This window comes from Cydia splendana, chromosome 25 (assembly GCF_910591565.1).
Source record: "Cydia splendana chromosome 25, ilCydSple1.2, whole genome shotgun sequence".
NCBI classification, from domain to species: domain Eukaryota; kingdom Metazoa; phylum Arthropoda; class Insecta; order Lepidoptera; family Tortricidae; genus Cydia; species Cydia splendana.
In genome coordinates this window covers 515,140-533,919 of record NC_085984.1, presented here as the reverse complement: position 1 = coordinate 533,919, position 18,780 = coordinate 515,140, and the positions used below count along the sequence as shown (strand labels likewise).

At 39.1% G+C, this 18,780-nt stretch overlaps 2 protein-coding genes across 3 annotated transcripts; both read right to left on the bottom strand.

Moving 5' to 3' along the window:
- Window positions 1–4,924: 4,924 nt before the first annotated feature.
- Window positions 4,925–9,478, bottom strand: LOC134802957 (uncharacterized). 2 transcript variants are annotated; one of them, XM_063775694.1, is made up of 2 exons: window positions 8,468–9,478; window positions 4,925–8,129 (listed from the first exon to the last, which is right to left on the bottom strand). In XM_063775694.1, the coding sequence occupies exons 1-2, from the start codon at window positions 9,292–9,294 to the stop codon at window positions 8,117–8,119; spliced, it is 840 nt and encodes a 279-aa protein (XP_063631764.1). In that variant the 5' UTR covers window positions 9,295–9,478; the 3' UTR covers window positions 4,925–8,116. The 2 variants fall into 2 exon arrangements, with proteins under 2 accessions (XP_063631764.1, XP_063631765.1); XM_063775695.1 differs by having other exon boundaries at window positions 4,925–5,038.
- A 6,919-nt stretch (window positions 9,479–16,397) lies between these two features.
- On the bottom strand, window positions 16,398–17,189 carry LOC134802636 (uncharacterized). The gene has a single exon (XM_063775271.1). It carries the CDS (start codon window positions 17,187–17,189, stop codon window positions 16,398–16,400), a length of 792 nt encoding a protein of 263 aa, XP_063631341.1.
- Between the last annotated feature and the right edge of the window lie 1,591 nt (window positions 17,190–18,780).

Below are 18,780 nucleotides of genomic sequence, written 5' to 3'. Positions count from 1 at the left end.
TCATGGTGTATAATCACTTAAGCGGTATAATGAACTTTTGATATAACAACAAAATAACTATTTTCATGGGGTATAATGCTTAATCGATATAAAAGCTATTTGATATAACGTTTACTGGATATAATGAATATTTGTTATAAGTATTCATGGTATAATGTATTCAAATGTATAAAAATAAGTTGAGGTTATAATAAAAAAAGTCGGTTCTGGCGCTTCGCCGGCCACTACCGCGGCACGCTCGCTTCGCTCGCTCGGCTCGCGCTCTGTAGGGTCGCAGTTCTACCTAACACTCCTCCTCGCTTCGCTCGTCGTCGTACCTAACTGAGACCTGCCTTAAGTTCGAATACGTAGGTTGTTATAATAGTAGTAAATATTACAAATTATACCAGTACTACATTATGCCAACTGAGCGTTATATCGAACATAATTATATGACATATACGTTATACGTTGTTAATGTTAGATTAGAAGTCGTTATATTACAAGTTCATTATACTTGACGTTAGTTAGACTCTCTAAGAATATACCATGTATTGTTATAGCAAAAGTGCATTATGTCCCTCAATCGTTATATCGACTAAAAATATATCAAAAGTTGTTATATGGACCGTTACGCACCCGCTTTTATCGCCGACTGTACTTTTTTTTCCACAGGCAACTAATACTCATCGAGACTATTCTAAAAACCCCAAACACAATTAGGTTTCGTTGTTTTATCACAGAGTTCCTATGGCCACCTCCGGTCTCCATCATCAGATCAGCTCGATGACACCATAATATTGCATTGTCACCCGACTTACGTATGTATGCAAAATTTCAGCTCAATCGGAAATCGGGAAGTGGATCAAATTTAACTTGCAAGATTTGATTACACACAGACAGACAGACAGACAGACAGACAACGGTCAGGTGAAACTAAATAAAAGCTTGTAAAAAAGATAATCAAAACGGTCGAAGAAGGTTTCATACTATTTATTACCTCAGGAGCTACTAACACATACAGGTTGCTCCAAAGAAAAAAATCGTAATTTGTTAATTTCTTCGTAACCGCTACACCGATTATTATGATACTTTTTATACTGGTTCTAAATACCCTAATGCATATGTACATTTCGACTTTGTCCAATGGCTAGGGACACCCTGTATAAAAATGGTAAAAAATAAAAGAAACGCTCGAGTCGGACACGCTCACCGAGAGTTCCGTACTTTTTAGTATTTGTTGTTATAGCGGCAACAGAAATACATCATCTGTGAAAATTTCAACTGTCGAACTTCTGGCCGAAGGGTGTGGTATTTCGTAGGTTCCGTGGAAATCTGCCGAATCTCACACCGCAACCGAAAACTCTGTCGCCGACATCTTTTTAGTTAATAATATTGTTATTGTATTGTATAGGACCTAGTTGCCTGAAAATAAAATTTATTTAATGGGTCAAACAGATCACTGTGTTATGTCTTTCCTGTAGACATACACGAGAGTTAAGGGCTATAAAGGTTAATTTTCTTATTTAAACCCTAATCCACGTGAAAAGGTCCTCCTTTTATTTAAAGAACTATGATAAAATCATTACTTACATGTCCACAAGCTGTTAACTATTGCCCACAGGAGAGAAAACTAGTGTGTTATCGCGAACAGTACATTTTTCTCTCCTGTGGGCAATAGTTAGCAGCTTGTGGGCATGTAAGCAATGATTTTATCATAGTTCTCTAAATAAAAGGAGGACCTTTTCATGTGGATAAGGGTTAAATAAGAAAATTAGCCTTTATAGCCCTTAACTCTTGTGTATGTCTACAGGAAAGACATAACACAGTGATCTGTTTGACCCTAATATTTGATTTGATTAAAATATGTTCAGGGTTGTGAAACCGTATGCGAGCATACTGACCGCGGCACCCACCACCACCAAGACCACCACCTTGCTCAAATCGCGTGAGTACGCCCCTGATTTTTCTAATAGCACAAACGAGGCAATGCTAGTGAATTTCTTCCGACATTTAGTTTATTATTGTTCATTTATTTCCAAATGTGGCCTTTGTATATGAAACTTATAAGCAGACATAGAAGTTGTTTGTGGCAAAAACGAGTGTTTTAGAAAATGAAACATCGGAAAATCTGTTACCGATAAGTCACAGGTAGATTATTCTACTTGCTGTAGGTAAGTTACCGAGAAATTTCAATAATGAAAATCAATTACGAAGCGACATAATTTCCTTATTACATATATTTAGTACTTAAAAATTAAAACGTAACTGTAGTGTAGGTACCTACCTACAGTGCCTGAATAATAGCAAAGACATATGTAACTTCGTATAAGACGAATAAAGTCTAAGGAAAAAACGTGCCTCGGAATTCAAGTAAAAGTCATTCTCGAATAGATGGCGCACACACCTTTAGCCTATCCTCGGCTAGATGGCGTGACGACACCGTTTCATATTTAACAATTTTAACACATAGATATCAGTGAATAAACATGGATCAAACTGATATAAAAATAATAAAATCATTTATCCATATATATACATTTTTTGATAACTTTATACGTTTTCATTTTGAGTTTTAGTCGTGTGTCGATAGATGGCAGTAAATTTACAGTGACTACAAAATTTACAATGACAGGACCCCTCTATACTATCTATTCTTTTTGATAATAGATAAGTACCAATATATCAAAAGAGAAGAATATCGAACGTACGTGTTGTGTATTTCGCGGTAACTATCTTTTAAGTAAGTATAACGTTAAGGTAACATTGTTAACAGATATGGCGATAATTCATTTGATCAATCACTTTATTTTGCCACTTAAACTTCTATGTCTGCTTATAAGATAGGTATCGATAAACTAAATATCGGTTTTAAGTCACTAGCATTGCCTCGTTCGTGCTAGAAACATCTCTATGTCTATTGGTTAATACTCCGTACTTCTATAACGTTAACTGTAAAGTGTCATTCTATGGAACTTGCTAACTATGTAAACCCACCGCCATATTGAATTTGTCTCTGAATGATGAATTTACTAGTGACTTTTGTTTACACAGTTAGCAAGTTCCATAGAATGACACTTTAGTACTTATACAGTGTAAAAAAAAGAATATGTTCTTCTTCTTCCTTTTTTTTGACAGATTCATTTTTTATATTGTACGCTTGTGCTTGTGCCGTCGCTTGTGCTTGTGAAGTCGCTTGTACTTACTTTTCTTAGTTTGTCTGCTGGGTGTCCACTTAGGCGTAGATGAGCGGAGTAGGTACTGCGGGAATCAAACAATAGCATTGGTTGTAAAAGCCAGCGGAGCGGGGAAGAGAGATTGTAGATCACATCCTGCGGCTGTCGGAAATTATAGACCTCGTTTACAATATCTAGCTTACGCCCCCTCTTTGCACAATGTACTATTTCAAACTGGCACGTATTTAACCGGTCAACTAATTAATCGAATTTGAGTAGTTACAAAAAATTTAAATGGGTAGTAAAATTAATAGATTGGCAGCAAAAACAGACCCTTAAAATATATCAATATGAGACAATATTTAATGCCGTTACAGCTTTTGTTTATTTTTAAGCAGGCAGCATTAATTTGGCAACTGAATTATTATACTGGAGGTGGAGACCATTTTATGAAGCACATTTTAAAAAGAAAACGGCTATCTACTTATTAAAAAATTTAGTTCTTTTAAAATAGTCACTACACGGTCAACCTAACTTGCTCGTCGTCGCACCTATCTTTTGAGTCTTGCAGAACACCATGATGACTATTGAAATTAGTAATTTAGATTTTAAAATAGCCAAATTATTAATGATTTAAATTCATGTTTTTCTTGCTCTCAACTCTTAATGTTCAAACTTCTTTAATGATTTATAAGTGCATACAAACTTAATATACGTAACTAGGAAAAAAAACATAATTAAATAACTAATCTACAAAACTTAAAAACTAAATCTAAAAATAAATAAAACTAAACTTAAACTAAATAATTACAAAATATCCCCCTGCGGAATGGTGCCGAAGATACTGGCAGCATTTCCTCGCTGTATCGCAATACTTATTCTTTGTGCGAGGAAGCTGCCAGATCTACGGTCACCAGTGGTGACAGCGTTGAAAGATCCTTAAAAAGGGTAGACGCGTTCGGACCCCACGGGCCAAGGGTCTCGATACCAAAAGGTACGAAATATTTGGACTTTTTTAATTAGTAATTAAAAATGTAAAGACCTAATGGTATAATGGCCATTAGGTGTTTCATGATTAGGAATTTCGACTATAAGTACTTATAGGTACTGACCATTGGTAAATTAATGGCACGTATTTAACCGGTCAACTAATTAATCTAATTTGGGTAGTTAAAAAAAATAGATATGGGCACTAATATTAATAGATTGGCAACAAAAACGGAGCCTTAAAATATATCAATATGAGTTGTATTTTAATGCCGTTACAGCTTCTGATTATTTTTAGGCAGATACCAAGTATTTATTTAACAACTGAATTATTATATAGGACACCATTTATGAAGCACATTTTAAAAAGAAAACGGCTATCTATTAATTAAAAAAAAAGTTCTTTTAAAATATTTTCGTTGGTCACTACACGGTCAACTTAACACGCTCCTCCTCGCTTCGCTCGTCGTCGCACCTATCTTTTGCATCTGACAAAACACATTACTAACTATTGAATATAGTGATTAAAAATTGAAATATCTAATGGTATGGTCATTAGGTGTTTCATGATTAGGAATTTCGACTATAAATTTACGGCACGCCTGGCCGCAGCCTATAATGGTCTAAGATCCCACATATATGGCCGACCTTCATTAATCTGTCTGACGGATGAAACTATGAAAATATGAAATAAAATATGTTCCAGAACATAAATAAATAGGGTTGCCTAAAGAAATATGGTCAAGTGAGGTGTCTGCAAGTACTTAAGTGAAACAACCGGCTCTGATAGATGCTCGTTTATTACTGGTAATTGTACATTACAAGTAGCCGCGCCTGTATGCGTGCGGACGCACACATGCAAATACACCACATTTCTCCACCTTTAATTGTAAGACCTGCCAATAGAATAAACAATACATCAGTATTTTAATACTACCTAATAAGTATAATAACTAACAGACACAACATAATAACATTAACTCTTATAACTAATCTTTTTATCTCTGGGCCTTAAATTCGGTCTAGTAATTGTCGGACGCAGCGGCGGCAACCGCGCGTCGGCAGTAACTGCGGGCGCGGGCGCCTCCTCCGCGGCAGGTGCGACCGCCGCCTCCGCGACCTCCGGAACCTCCGCGGCCGACGCGCGCGGCCCCTCACGCTCCTCAACTTCCTCCTCCCCTGAAAGCCCTGTATCATACTCATCGGCCTCATCGCTCACTACGTCACGCGGCTGTACATCCGCCTGTAAGGGACTGTCGGCCCGGGGGGAGGGGGGCGGAGGGGACACGCACGCCGCCGGGGGCGCGGGGGCAGCCGAAGCTGGCGGCTCGACTGGTGGTGACCACGAGTCCTCGTCAGTCCCGGCATCCTCGCTTACATTAATGACGTCAAATTGATCACCTGTATACCTAAGCATTTGATCTACGTGGCGTCTACATACAGTATTTTTAGTATGCACATAAATCAAAAACATTCTGTTACCAATTTTATTTTGAATGGTGCCTAGAACCCAAATCTCCTTTTTTTCAGTAAACCATTTAACCCATACTTGATCACCGACATTAAATTTTCTACAATCGTCAATAACAGTTTTGTCAATGTTATTATCATTACATTCATTAACATCTGGTATCACAAGATCCAACCGTGATCTTAAATTACGGCCCATCATCAAACTCGCTGGAGTTTGACCCGTGGAACAATGGGGAGTATTACGGTACTCGAATAATAAACCCATCAGTTTATCCTCAACTTGTGACTTATCTGTTTTATCTATACATTTAATCATCTTTTTACATGTCTTCACAGAATTCTCGGCCTGACCATTGCTGGCCGGGTGATAAACTGGAGAAGTGACGTAACGAATGCCATTCATATCACAAAAATAATTAAATTCGGCAGAATTAATTTTAATATCATTGTCGGATACAATGACATTCGGTACGCCATATCTGGAAAATATTTCCTTAAGCTTACATATCAGCGCTCGAGTAGTAGTACCTTTGTCCATCAATAGACACTCTAACCATTTACTATATGCGTCTATGACAATTAAATAAACTTTCTGATTAATGGACATGTAATCGATATGCACCCGGTACCAGGCAGAGGGAGGACGCGGCCAGGGCGCGGGAGCGGCGCGGGGCGGGGCGGCGCGCACGGCCACGCAGGCGGCGCATGAGCCGATCCAGCGCTCGATATCGCCGTCAATGTTAGGCCACCACATCTTACCGCGCGCGACGCTTTTTGTCTTGACAATACCTAAATGTCCGGTGTGCAATTCACTTAACAGCTGATCCCGAAATACTGTCGGAATAACCACCCGGTGACCGCGGAAAAGAATACCATTATCTTTTTGTAAATCCGTTTTGCATCTAAAATAAGGTAAAATAGATGGACAGCTTATCTTTCGCGGCCAACCGATACTCATATATTTAAAAACTTTTTTTAATGTGGCGTCATTTCCGGTAGCCTGTCTTATTTTATCAGCTGTCACGGGTGTCACACTTTCATCTAAAAAATTTAAATAAGACACCTCATCGTTATCTTCGTTATGCTCATCATTGTCCATGTTAGGCAACGGCGCACGAGAAAAATAATCAGCTACGAGATTATTAGCACTACTTATGTACTGAACCTTATAATTATATGCCGATAAAATAATTGCATATCGCTGTAGCCGGGAAGCGGTCATGACCGGAATGCCGTTATTTTTGCCGAAAATGGACAACAAAGGCCTATGGTCGGTTTTTAAAACGAACGGATTTTGCCTTCCATACAGATACTGGTGGAACTTTTTAACACCAAAAATGATTGCCGCAGCTTCTTTTTGAAGTTGACTGTAATTCCTCTCGCTAGCGTTGAGCGAGCGTGAGGCGAACGCGAGAGGGCGCTCGGCGCCGGTTGCCGGGTCGCGTTGTGCCAGAAGGGCACCTAACCCGCCAGGTCCTGCATCCACACTAAGCACCGGCTGAGCCTCCGGGTCAAAATGAGCCAGCACCCGCTCGGAGCCCAGCTCCCTTTTTACTGCCTGAAACGCCTGTTCTTGCGAACGTCCCCACTCCCACTTGGCCGCCGCGCGCAGTAGCTCGTGTAGAGGACTTAACATGTTCGACGCGTTTGGTATGAAACTACGGTAATAATTTACGAGTCCTAAAAAACTCTTTACCTCCGTTACATTAGTCGGCCTTGGTGCTTTATGAATAGCTTCCACCTTTGTTTTTGACGTTTGTAAGCCATTCTTATTAATTTCGTAGCCTAAGTAAGTTACACTATCACCTAAGAAAACACATTTCTCTTTCTGTAACTTTAAACCTGCATCGCTAAACCTTGTCAAAACCTCTCGCAATCGCGCCAAATGGATTTCGTTCGTCGGTCCCGTTACACACACGTCGTCCAACCAACAGCTGACTCCGTCAATACCTACCAACAGCGACTCCATAGCGCGTTGAAAAATAGCAGGGCCGTTGGCGAGACCATAAACTAGCCTAGTATATTTATAAAGACCCTTCGTGGTGCTAATGGTCGTAAGCGCCTGAGAGCTATCAGACAAAACGAACTGATTGTACGCGTTGCTAAGGTCTAATTTCGTGTAACTTTCACCACCGCCTATTTTAGCAAACACCTCCTCTATACGCGGCATCGGGTACTTATCGATAACCATGTCTTTATTTAATGTGACCGAGAAATCTCCTGCAATTTTGACTTTGCCATTTTCCTTCAAAACAGGCACGATAGGCGTTGCATATTCAGAAAAATTAACCGGTACGAGTATACCTAAATCTACCAGCCGATCGATTTCTTCCTCTACCCGTTTTTTTAGAGCAAACGGAACTGACCGCGGTTTGAAAAACTTAGGTTTAACGTTCTCTTTCAATTGCAAGTGGACTTTGAACTTATTAAATTCGCCCAACCCTTCTTCGAATAAACTTCTAAATTGATTTAACAACCTTGTTACCTCACTCGAGCTCTGATTAATGTTTACATCTGTAACAAATTTGTTATCTACAATGAATGACAAATTAAACTTTGTCATAAAATCACGGCCCAATATTGGCGGTCCGCCGTTTTTTATAACGTAAATTTTCAATAATCGTTCTTTTAACATAAATTTTACTTTCGCAACGAAAAAACCTATGGGCGTTATTTTATGAAAATTGTATAGACACATTTTTAGATCACTTTTATATAATGAAACATTAGGGAACATTTCCTTGTATAATTTGTCATTAATAATGGTAGCACCGGAGCCCGAGTCCAGTTCCATGTTCAATTCAAGGTCATTAACAGATACATTCAGTAATATTGGCTTATAATTAACGTACCTTAAACTTAGAAGTTTACATTCCTGGCAACTATCGCAGTCTCCACCTTCTGCCGAGAACTCTGTCGCTTCAACATTGTTCACACGACACTTGGACTGCTTCTTGGAAGTACACACTTTCTTGAGGTGTCCCTTTTCACCACACAGCTGGCACCGGTAGGACTTGTATCTGCACCTACTCTCGTCGTGGCTCCTCATACCGCACACCGAGCAGGTCCTCGCCTCGGGATCCCGGCGGCCGGCGGACGGCTGCGCGCCCGCCCGGTACACCGGCTCCTGCTTCACGGTCACGGCCACCGCGTCTGCGCGCGCCTTCTGCGCGCACTCCGTCTGCTGTGCCAGCTCCATCGCCTTCGCCAGCGTGAGTGTGGAGACGTTCTGCTCGAAGAGTCGCTCGCGCTCCTTGCCGGCGCGTAGCCCCAGCACGAACTTGTCCAGCAGCAGCATGTCCAGCGAGGTTCCAAACTCGCAGTGTACGGCGAGTCCTCTGATCCTAGCCGCCCACTTCTCGACACTTTCCCCCACTTCACGAGTTGCCTCGTAGAACTTGCTCTTATCAGCGAAGGTACACCTCTTCGGAGTAAAATGACCGTCGAGCACCTTCAACAGCTCGTCGTACCCAACTTCTTCTACCTTTTTTGGGTACACAAGGTTCTTCAATAGCCGGTATGTATCGTCATGCAGATGTGTCAGTAGCAGTGCCTGTTTCATCTCATTTTTAACTTCGTTTAAAACGATGAACTGCTTCAAACGACTACTGAAAATTTCCCATTCTTGGGTATTATGGTCAAACTGACTTAAATTTCCGATAGGAGCTTTAGTAGCCATCTTTATAACGGTTAATTTAAATACACACGCGGGTAAGACGCGGATCGTCGCCAGTGAGGTGTCTGCAAGTACTTAAGTGAAACAACCGGCTCTGATAGATGCTCGTTTATTACTGGTAATTGTACATTACAAGTAGCCGCGCCTGTATGCGTGCGGACGCACACATGCAAATACACCACATCAAGGCTATTTTTAATAAATTAAAAAAAAAAAAATTTTTCGGCAAATTTCACCGATTTGTTTGACGAACGAAATAAGTTTCAATGGAAAGTATACAAATTGTACAACATAAATCAACTAGGTTGTCTATCTTTTTCCGGCCACTATTATGTGCTTGCCGTGTTTAAAAAGGTGATTTTATATCGATAATTGCACTCATCTGTCTGACGCTTGGATTATACATCAAAAAGATGGTAATTTTATTTCAAATACAATAGTATAGGGTTGCCTGCAAAAATCCGGTCACAAATGAGGGTTGCCAGGCTTTTAATTAAAATAAGAAGGGAAGACTTTTAGCGATTACTCATAAACGGCTTAACTGATCAAGTTTGTTTTAATTTTATTTGATTGAGTTTTTAAGCACTATTTTCATGTTTTTTTTTCATATTTTTTGGACAGATGGTTCAAAAGTTAGAAGGAAAAACCTTTTTTTTTATTTCTAAACGATTATTTCCGAAATAATTCACTTTGTCCTACCCTGCGCTTGCTAGTCCGTGGTCTCCACTCGAGCACTTTTCGACCCCATCGGCCATCTTCTCTGCGTGCAATGTGGCCCGCCCATTGCCACTTCAGCTTGCTAATTCGTGGGCTATGTCGGTGACTTTAGTTCGTCTACGGATCTCCTCATTACTGATTCGATCACGCAGAGAAACTCCGAGCATAGCCCTCTCCATAGCTCGTTGAGCGACTTTGAGTTTTGAGATGAGGCCGATAGTGAAAGACCACGTTTCGGAGCCGTAAGTCATCACTGGTAACACACATTGATTAAAGACTTTCGTCTTGAGGCACTGATGTATGTCGGACGAAAAGACATTACGTAGTTTCCCGAACGTTGCCAACCGAGTTGGATTCGGCGGTTGACCTCTTTCTCGAAGTTGGACCTACCTAATTGGACTACTTGTCCTAGGTAGATGTACGAGTCAACAACTTAGAGTACCGAGTTCCCAACAGAGACTGGGATGGGCATAACATTGGACACATTAAAATATTCACTATATCAAAAAATGTTTTGTAAAAAACCGTATTTATTTCAAAAGACCTATCCAACGACATGTCACATTATAGGGTTGAAGCGAAAAAAATGGTCACATACATGTCTTTCTTTTTTTTTCGTTTGATACCTCTGTTGTAAGATGTCATTTGATATGAATTTTAAAATAAATAGGGTTCTTTAAAAAACATTTTTTGACAAAGTAAATATTTTAGGAAATAATCGCCTCGAAAGAAACAAAATGTATGTGTGGATTTTTTTTTTTCGTGTCAACTCTATGGTGTGGGATGTTGTTGGAAAGGTCTTTCAAAATTAATACGGGTTTTAGACGAACATTTTTTTGATAAAGTGAATATTTTCGGAAATAATCGCTTTGAAAGAAACAAAATGTGTGTGACAATTTTTTATCGTTTCAACCTCATAGTATGGGGTGTCGTTGGATAGGCCTTTCAAAATAAATAGGGGTCTTTACACAACATTTCTTGATAAAGTGAATCGTTTAGGAAATAATAGTTTATAAAGAATTAAAAAGGTTTTTCCTTCTAACTTTTGAACCATCTGTCCAAAAAATATGAAAAAAATCATAAAAATAGTGCTTAAAAACTCAATCAAATAAAATTAAAACAAACTTGATCAGTTAAGCCGTTTATGAGTTATCGCTAAAAGTCTTCCCTTCTTATTTTAATTAAAAGCCTAGCAACCCTTATATTTGACCGGATTTTCGCAGGCAATCCTATACCATTGTATTTGCAATAAAATTACCATCTTTTTGATGTATAATTCAAGCGTCAGACAGATGAGTGCAATTATCGATATAAAATCACTCTTTAAACTCGGCAACCACATAATAGTGATCGGAAAAAGATAGGCAACCTAGATGATTTATGTTGTACAAGTTGTATACTTTCCATTGAAACTCATTTCGTTCGTCAGACAAATCGGAGTAATTTGCCGAAAAAATTTTTTTTCGAAAATTTATTAAAAATAGCCTTGACCATATTTCTATCGGCAACCCTATTTATTATTCACGCCACTGTTCGGAAAAGTGGCAATAGATGGTCTAAAACCAAGCTGGAAAGTAAGCAATAGCTGTGGGTAGCACCTGAACCACCACTAGTACAATGTTTTATTGTTATCATCATCTGTCATTGGTGACGGTTCGCTACAGCAATGAGTATCATTTAAAACATAAAAATTAATAAAAGGTCTTTTTTGGCGCAACTTTTTCCTTCAAAAATAAAATTAGGTTATTTATAGGACCAATTTCTTGTTTAAAAAAAAAGAAATGTCAAAACCATTCAGTTCATTTTTTTAACAATTATCCATTCAGTTCACGCTTAAGGCGTTTTTACGTTTGTAGCTGTTTGTGGTTTTATTAGCAAAAACGCTTCTAAGTTTAGAGTCGGTTTGAAGCAAATAACAGAAAAACGCCTCTTAAAAGTGATAAAAAAAAAGTAAAAAAGGCGGGATCTGAAAATACTTACTGAATTGGATAGCGTAAATTGTGTTTGACTAAAAAATACAAGAAACACGTATCAACGCTCGCTATAAAAATGAGTTCTTCTAGTGAAGAAAATGACATTCTTACGCTGACGCCTACCGAAATTCAAGAGACAGCACAGGCAGTGGCTAGTAATTTGCTACCAGAGAAATCGCGGGCTAGTACTTATAGTTATGCAAATGTTTTCTTATTTCCTCGCAGTAGTCGTGAAAAGCACTATGTAATGCCTCGGCAGGAAACTCTAAAGATGGACGCGTATTATTTGAGGGCTTCACTAACGTGTCGGCCCTCAAACGCACTCGTCCATCTTTTAACGATTTTCCGTCCTCTCCTACAATGTACTATTCTATGTTCTGGAACATATTTTCTTTCATATATTCTTAGTTTCATCCGTCAGACAGATTGGTGAAGGTCGACCATATTTGGGATATCCTACTATAAATATATCAATATCAGACAACATTTTAATGCCGTTACAGCTTTTGTTTATTTTTAGGCAGGTACCAACTATTTATTTGGTAACTGAATTATTATATTGGAGACCATTTATGAAGCACATTTTAAAAAGAAAACGGCTATCTATTTATTCAAAAATGAAGTTGTTTTAAAATATTTTGTTTGGTCACTACACGGTCAACCTAACACGCTCCTCCTCGCTTCGCTCGTCGTCGCACCTATGTTTTGACTCTTGCAGAACACCGTGATAACTAAGAATAAGAATAAGAATAATTTATTTCTAAAAACTGTTACAAACATAGTTACCAGGGGCCCCCGCACTAGGTTACCCTGTATCGCGGGGAACCAATTAGAGTTGTATAACAGAGTTTCGTTATCGTGTGCAGGTCATACTATTAATATCACATAACATAGTAACATTAAAACTTACATTATATACTTAAAACTAAAAATTAACAATTAACTTAGTCTAAGTCTAAGGTAAAAATTACAGTGAAGTGACACTTTGTAAAATAGCTTCTGTCTCTGTGTAACTCAGTGATTGAAGTAGCTTATAGGTAGTGTTTTTGGCCTCATTTGCAGTGCTATCTTTTAAATCACACTGCTTGAGAATGGCGTTGTAAGTTGCTGCCTTTATGTAGTCCCCGAAACGTTTAGCAAATGCAGATGATACTTTAGGTACCGGTAGATTAAATATGCGCTTTTTAAGGAGCGAATTGTAACAAGCCAAGTGTTTAGATGATATATGGGTGATCACAACTATTTTATGCAGAAACAGTTGACGAACGGTAAGAACCTTCGCTTCAGCATAGAGATCTGATGTTGGAAAGCGAAAGGGTTTCTTAAACATTACTTTTAAAACGGAGCGTTGGGCTCTTTCAAGTTCCAGCATCGTGGTCTTGGGTGCTCCACCCCACACTGTGATGCAGTAACTGATCACTGGTTGGCATAGCGCAGTGTAGACCATTTTTATCAAAGGCTTGCAAGCCGAACTGCGAAGCTTTTTAAAAATGAAAATGGATTTCCTGATTTTATCGGCGAGATTATGAATATGATGTTTAAAATCTAGTTTTTCATCTATTAATAAGCCCAGGTACTTAATGACGTGTGTACGCTGGATATGATCGCAGTCACAATGGTTAGTGGAAGAGTCATTACATAGGTGAATCTTTATCTTGGGGTCAAAAGATGGTTTCGATAATGCAGTTTTATGGAAACATATGAATTTGGTTTTGTCACTGTTTAGAGTTAGGAGATTAGTACGAAACCAATGCGCTGCAATTTTCATGCCTTGCTCTGCTGTAGCGATAACTCTTTCCCAGCTTTTGTCATTGAAAAGTATTACGGTGTCGTCAGCATAACAGACTACTTCAGAATTTGGAATATGGAGTTTTAAAATATCGTTGATATAAATTGTGAAAAGGGTGGGGCCGAGAATGCTGCCTTGAGGAACGCCGAATTTAATAGGCTCTTCTGGACTTTTGTGTGAGTCTATTTTAACTTGCTGACTCCTTCCAGAAAGATAGCTTTCAAACCATGACAGCGGGACGCCACGTATACCAATATTTTGCAGTTTCCGGAGGAGAATCGGAATTGATACCGAATCAAATGCCTTAGCAAGATCCAGGAAGACGCCAATGCATTTTAAATTGCTATCTAAGTAAGAAGAAACAAGGTTGACTAGAAGGGAGGTGGCGTCTTCTGTGGATCGGTTCTGTCGGAAGCCGAATTGTCTATCAGATAGGAGACCAAAGTTTTCCAGGTATTTAACGAGTCTTGAATTTACGAGCTTTTCTAGAATTTTGGAAAATGCACTGAGGAGGGATATGGGCCTGTAGTTTCCGGGAATGTCTTTAGCTCCGGCTTTGTGAATTGGGGTAACGGAAGCTGTCTTCCATTGATCAGGGAAGTAGCCTGAGCTAAGGCTAAGATTATAGATATGAGTAAGTGGCTCACTGATGGTATATATAATATATTTTAGGAGTCTATTACTAATCCCGTCTAAGCCTGGTGCACTGTGGTCCTTTAGGTGCATAATAATAATTTCAATTTCTCTGAAGTCGGTAGGCTGCATAAAGAAGGATATATTAGAGGCATCGAGTGGTTTAACTTTATTGGCAAGACTTTCCTCACTTTCCCCTATTTGAGTGATTATTTGTTCAGCTAAATTTTGACCCACAGATAAAAAGAATCTGTTACAATTGCTTAAAGATTCCTCAGGGTTTGGCGTGGAGATGAGTGCGTGGGGTTGAGTGTTTGACTTGTTCATGTTGCATATGTTTTTAACAGTTTGCCAGAGCTTTCTTGTATTGGTGGAGTTTGTCGAGAGTTCGTATTTTTCATGTTGTTCCTTAAGTTTTTTCAATAGATCGTTGCAAAAATTTTTGTACCTGCTGTAAGAGAGTTGAAGGACTGCATCATTCGGAAATCGTTTTGCTTTTGCATGCAATTTGTCGCGTTGCCGAACACAACGGAACAGACCAGGTGTCATCCACGGCTTCAAGGTGAATTTGGATCTAGGAATCCTGACTTGTTTTGAGTGATTATCGATGGCGTTCCGAATTATGGTCACAAAGGAATTAGTTGCCACGTTAACATCCGCTTCATTCAACACATTTTGCCAATTTGTTGCCGAGAGCTCCTGAGCGACACTTTCATAATCGATTACGGTTTTTAATCTGCTCGGCTTAAAAGAACTAAAAGAACGCATTGCTATTTCGATGGCTGCAGCTTTATGGTCAGTTACGTTGAAGTCACAGATTAAACCAGTAACTAGTGCGTTAGTCTTAACAAATATGTGATCCAAACAGGCTTCTTGGCGCGTAGGTAAGGTAATTGCGGGTGATAGACCATGTTCAGCAAATAAGCAAAGATAGTCTGTTGCATAGGCTCGTTGGGCTAGAATATCAATGTTTATATCGCCAGCCAGGACTACCTGATTGACATGGCTAAGTGAGTTAAGGACACAAGCTAGGTCTCGGAAGAAGCTGGTGGGACAATTAAAGGAAGGGGGTCTGTAGATACCTAGAATAGTAACTTTATTCGGAATTTCCACCAACAAACAGCATGCTTCGTCAAAACGGGGTTCTGATACGTTTACCATCCAGCGATCTCTAATGAAAATTACGACACCGCCGTTTTGATTAATGTTATGGGTTGAGAAGTATGAGGAATATCCTGGGATCTGGTCCATCAAAGCCGTGTCTTGTAACCTGCACTCCGTTAGGACCAACACATCGAACTCGACTTGTGTACGGTGCAAGTTTAGTAGAAACATATTCAAGTTTTTGTTTATGCTGCGAATATTATAAGTTAAGATTTTAAAATTAACTTTTTGGTCAAAAACGGTACTAAAACATTCGGGGGAAAGTACTTCCCGACAAGTTACATTGCAAACTGAGTCAAGATCGTCTGCCATATGTACACTATTCATTAAGCGAGTAAAAACCTTTATTATCAGCAGTAAAAAGGATAGTGTTGGCCGAGCATGTATTGCATATGACACGATATAAGTTCATTGGTGAGCATTTACATATAGTAATACTATTGCAATAACAATAATAACCTGAAAGCCGTAAAATTGACCTATTTTTTATTATGTTTATTGTATATATAGACGAATTAATTATTATTAAGCTTGACTGATACCTAAGGCAGAGGCTAGATTTTGTATGTTGTAAGCAAGGCTTATTTTTAGTATGGATACAGTTATAATGAATAATCAGACTTAACACTGTATGGTATCCATTTGTCGAGGCTTCATGAAACAAGTAAAGTGTATTGTTCAACAGACGTTTGCGAGTTACATATAGAGACAAGAAGTTAGTTTTTCTATAGTAAAATAAAACAGAAAAATCAATATTACCAATACCTAAAAATTTTATAAGTATAGACACAAAAAGCGTTCTTAGAAACAGTATAACGTTGTAGCCGACTTTAATTAGTGACGACCTGAAACGACTCGGGCCGGTTTTCAGATGTACTCGTAGGTTCCTTGCGAAGTTTCTCCAGCATCGATTCCGATGAGATCCGAACAATAGAACTTGTTTCAGTCCGGCGCATATAGATGGAGCCGTTTGAAGTCCATACAAATTTGAATTTCAGTTCAGCTCCTCTAGCTCGAGCTTTACTGAAAAGAATTCGATTATTTTTTGTCAGGTGTTCGTTTATATAAACACGTCGTGAATTTCCAGGAATCTCCAGTGCATCGGTAGTTAGACCGCGACGAACTTTCGCAGCGCGAAGGATTTGGTCGCGCGGCGCGCGCCGCGTCAGCGTCAACACAACAGGGCGCGGTCGCTCGAGGCCGCCCGCCCCGCCGCCGCGCTGGCCTACCCGACGCACGTCGTCCACATCTCGGGGGTCGAGTTCGACGCCAAGCTTTACGCAGATGGTGCTGACTAGTTGCTGAAGATTTTCCCCGTTACTTTCAGTCACTCCTGTAATTTCGATATTTTTGAGTAGATGGCGCTGTTCTTTAAGTTCTAGTTCGTGGCGGAGCTCGACGACCTCCGCGCGCAGGTTCTTCACCTCAGTTTTCTGCGTCTCTAGCTCTTTTAGCTGGTTTTTGATTTCCAGAATTTCATTCCGAAACTCGCTGACGTCTGCCGTTGTGTGGTTGAGCGATTTGGTGAACTCACTTATCTCCTTCTTCATGGACTCAAAGACGCGCTGCAGCTGCTGAAGAGTATTGGTAAACGGGGAGAGCACCTCGCTGGGGACTGACATCGATGCCAGGTTCTCCGCAGATTTTAGGACTCTGTTTCTGCGGCGTCGCCGTCGGGCGCGTCCTCGGCGAGAACCGGCTCAGTATGTCTAGAGGATGAGCAGGAGCGAACCGGCGTATCGTCGTTTCTTACCGCTGTTTTAATCGCCTTGCAGCTCGGGCACACATATTTATTAATTCTAACAGCCTTTTGTTCTTCGCGATTTAGTTTTAAACACTGCGGGTGGTATTTTTTAGGGCATTTGGAGCAGGAGATCGCGTCCCCCTCAGCGCTCGATTTCCCTTTCAAGTGCAGATCACAGCAGCCGCAAAGCATCTTGGTTGATAGTTGTCCTGCGAGTTTCATATATTTGTGTTGACAAGCACCTAGCGCCCTCCTTCCGCAAACTGTTGCGTTACTTATCTGACCAAAGACGTGAGAGTATTATTGATTTGTGGTCAATAGGCGATGTGAGTAGTTATCGGGGTCGGCAATAGATGGCGCTGATATGACAACTCGATACGTAAACAACGCAACGGTAAAACGGGCGTGATTTCCTTATTTTAGGTTGTTTTAATTTCACTGGGTCCTTTACGAATGTTTACATTTACTTTTCTATAATATCGAGTGACACTTTTAGGAAAACACAAGGATCTTGAGCAGTTGAGGTGAAAAGTAAGCACTTAAATGTCAAAAACACTTTGGTTCAAGAATCACACGTTTAGGCAAGTTTATACCACAAATATCACGGGATTCACTATAATAACACTTGTGCATAAAGTTTGTTTGATAATAATTCACTGACGATGAAATTTCTTGATCGAAACATTGTAGTTTTTTTTTAATATCCAAGTATAAATGCGAGACGTAACTTTAGATGATGGCGGTAGCAGAGCCACCTAGCGAAAAAAAAAAAAAAAAAACTAGAAATTAGTAATTAAAAATTTAAAGACCTAACGGTATAATGGCCATTAGGTGTTTCATGATTAGGAATTTCGACTATAAGTACCTATAGGTACTGTACTGACCATTAGTAAATAAATTTGTGGTGTTTTGTGGATTAGGAAATTGGTAAATTTTAAGCACTAGGTATATGTTTAAATTATTTAAAAATGGAGTATTTAAAGCTTATGTATATATGTATCTTAGGTATTCTGTATATGTAAATATATAAACAACCAAATTTTAGAATCCCTTTACAATATTATAGTTCATTTTTTTAGCATTAGAAATAACTTGAAAGAAGGTAAGCGATCTTGCCATGTCTTTCAATTGAAAAACGCTTTTTAAAACTCAGTAACTATTACTGATGAAAGCAGAAGAATATAAATAATCGTAATAGATTCATAATTATTTCATATTTGCCGTAACTTATTTTTAAAATGTGTTTTTCCTTTAAAAGACACATCAAGATTGTTTACCCTATTTCTAATGCTAAAAAAAACGAACTATCGTTGCCACTTATTATTTTAGACGCCAGCCTATCAATTTAAGTTCCCTATATTTTTTCTGGGTGGCTTGATTTTGCTGCCAGTTTTTTAATAATATGATGCTTAAATTTCAGGCTAATATAAAATTACTGGTGCTAAAATATTAATGCACAGCCAAATTAT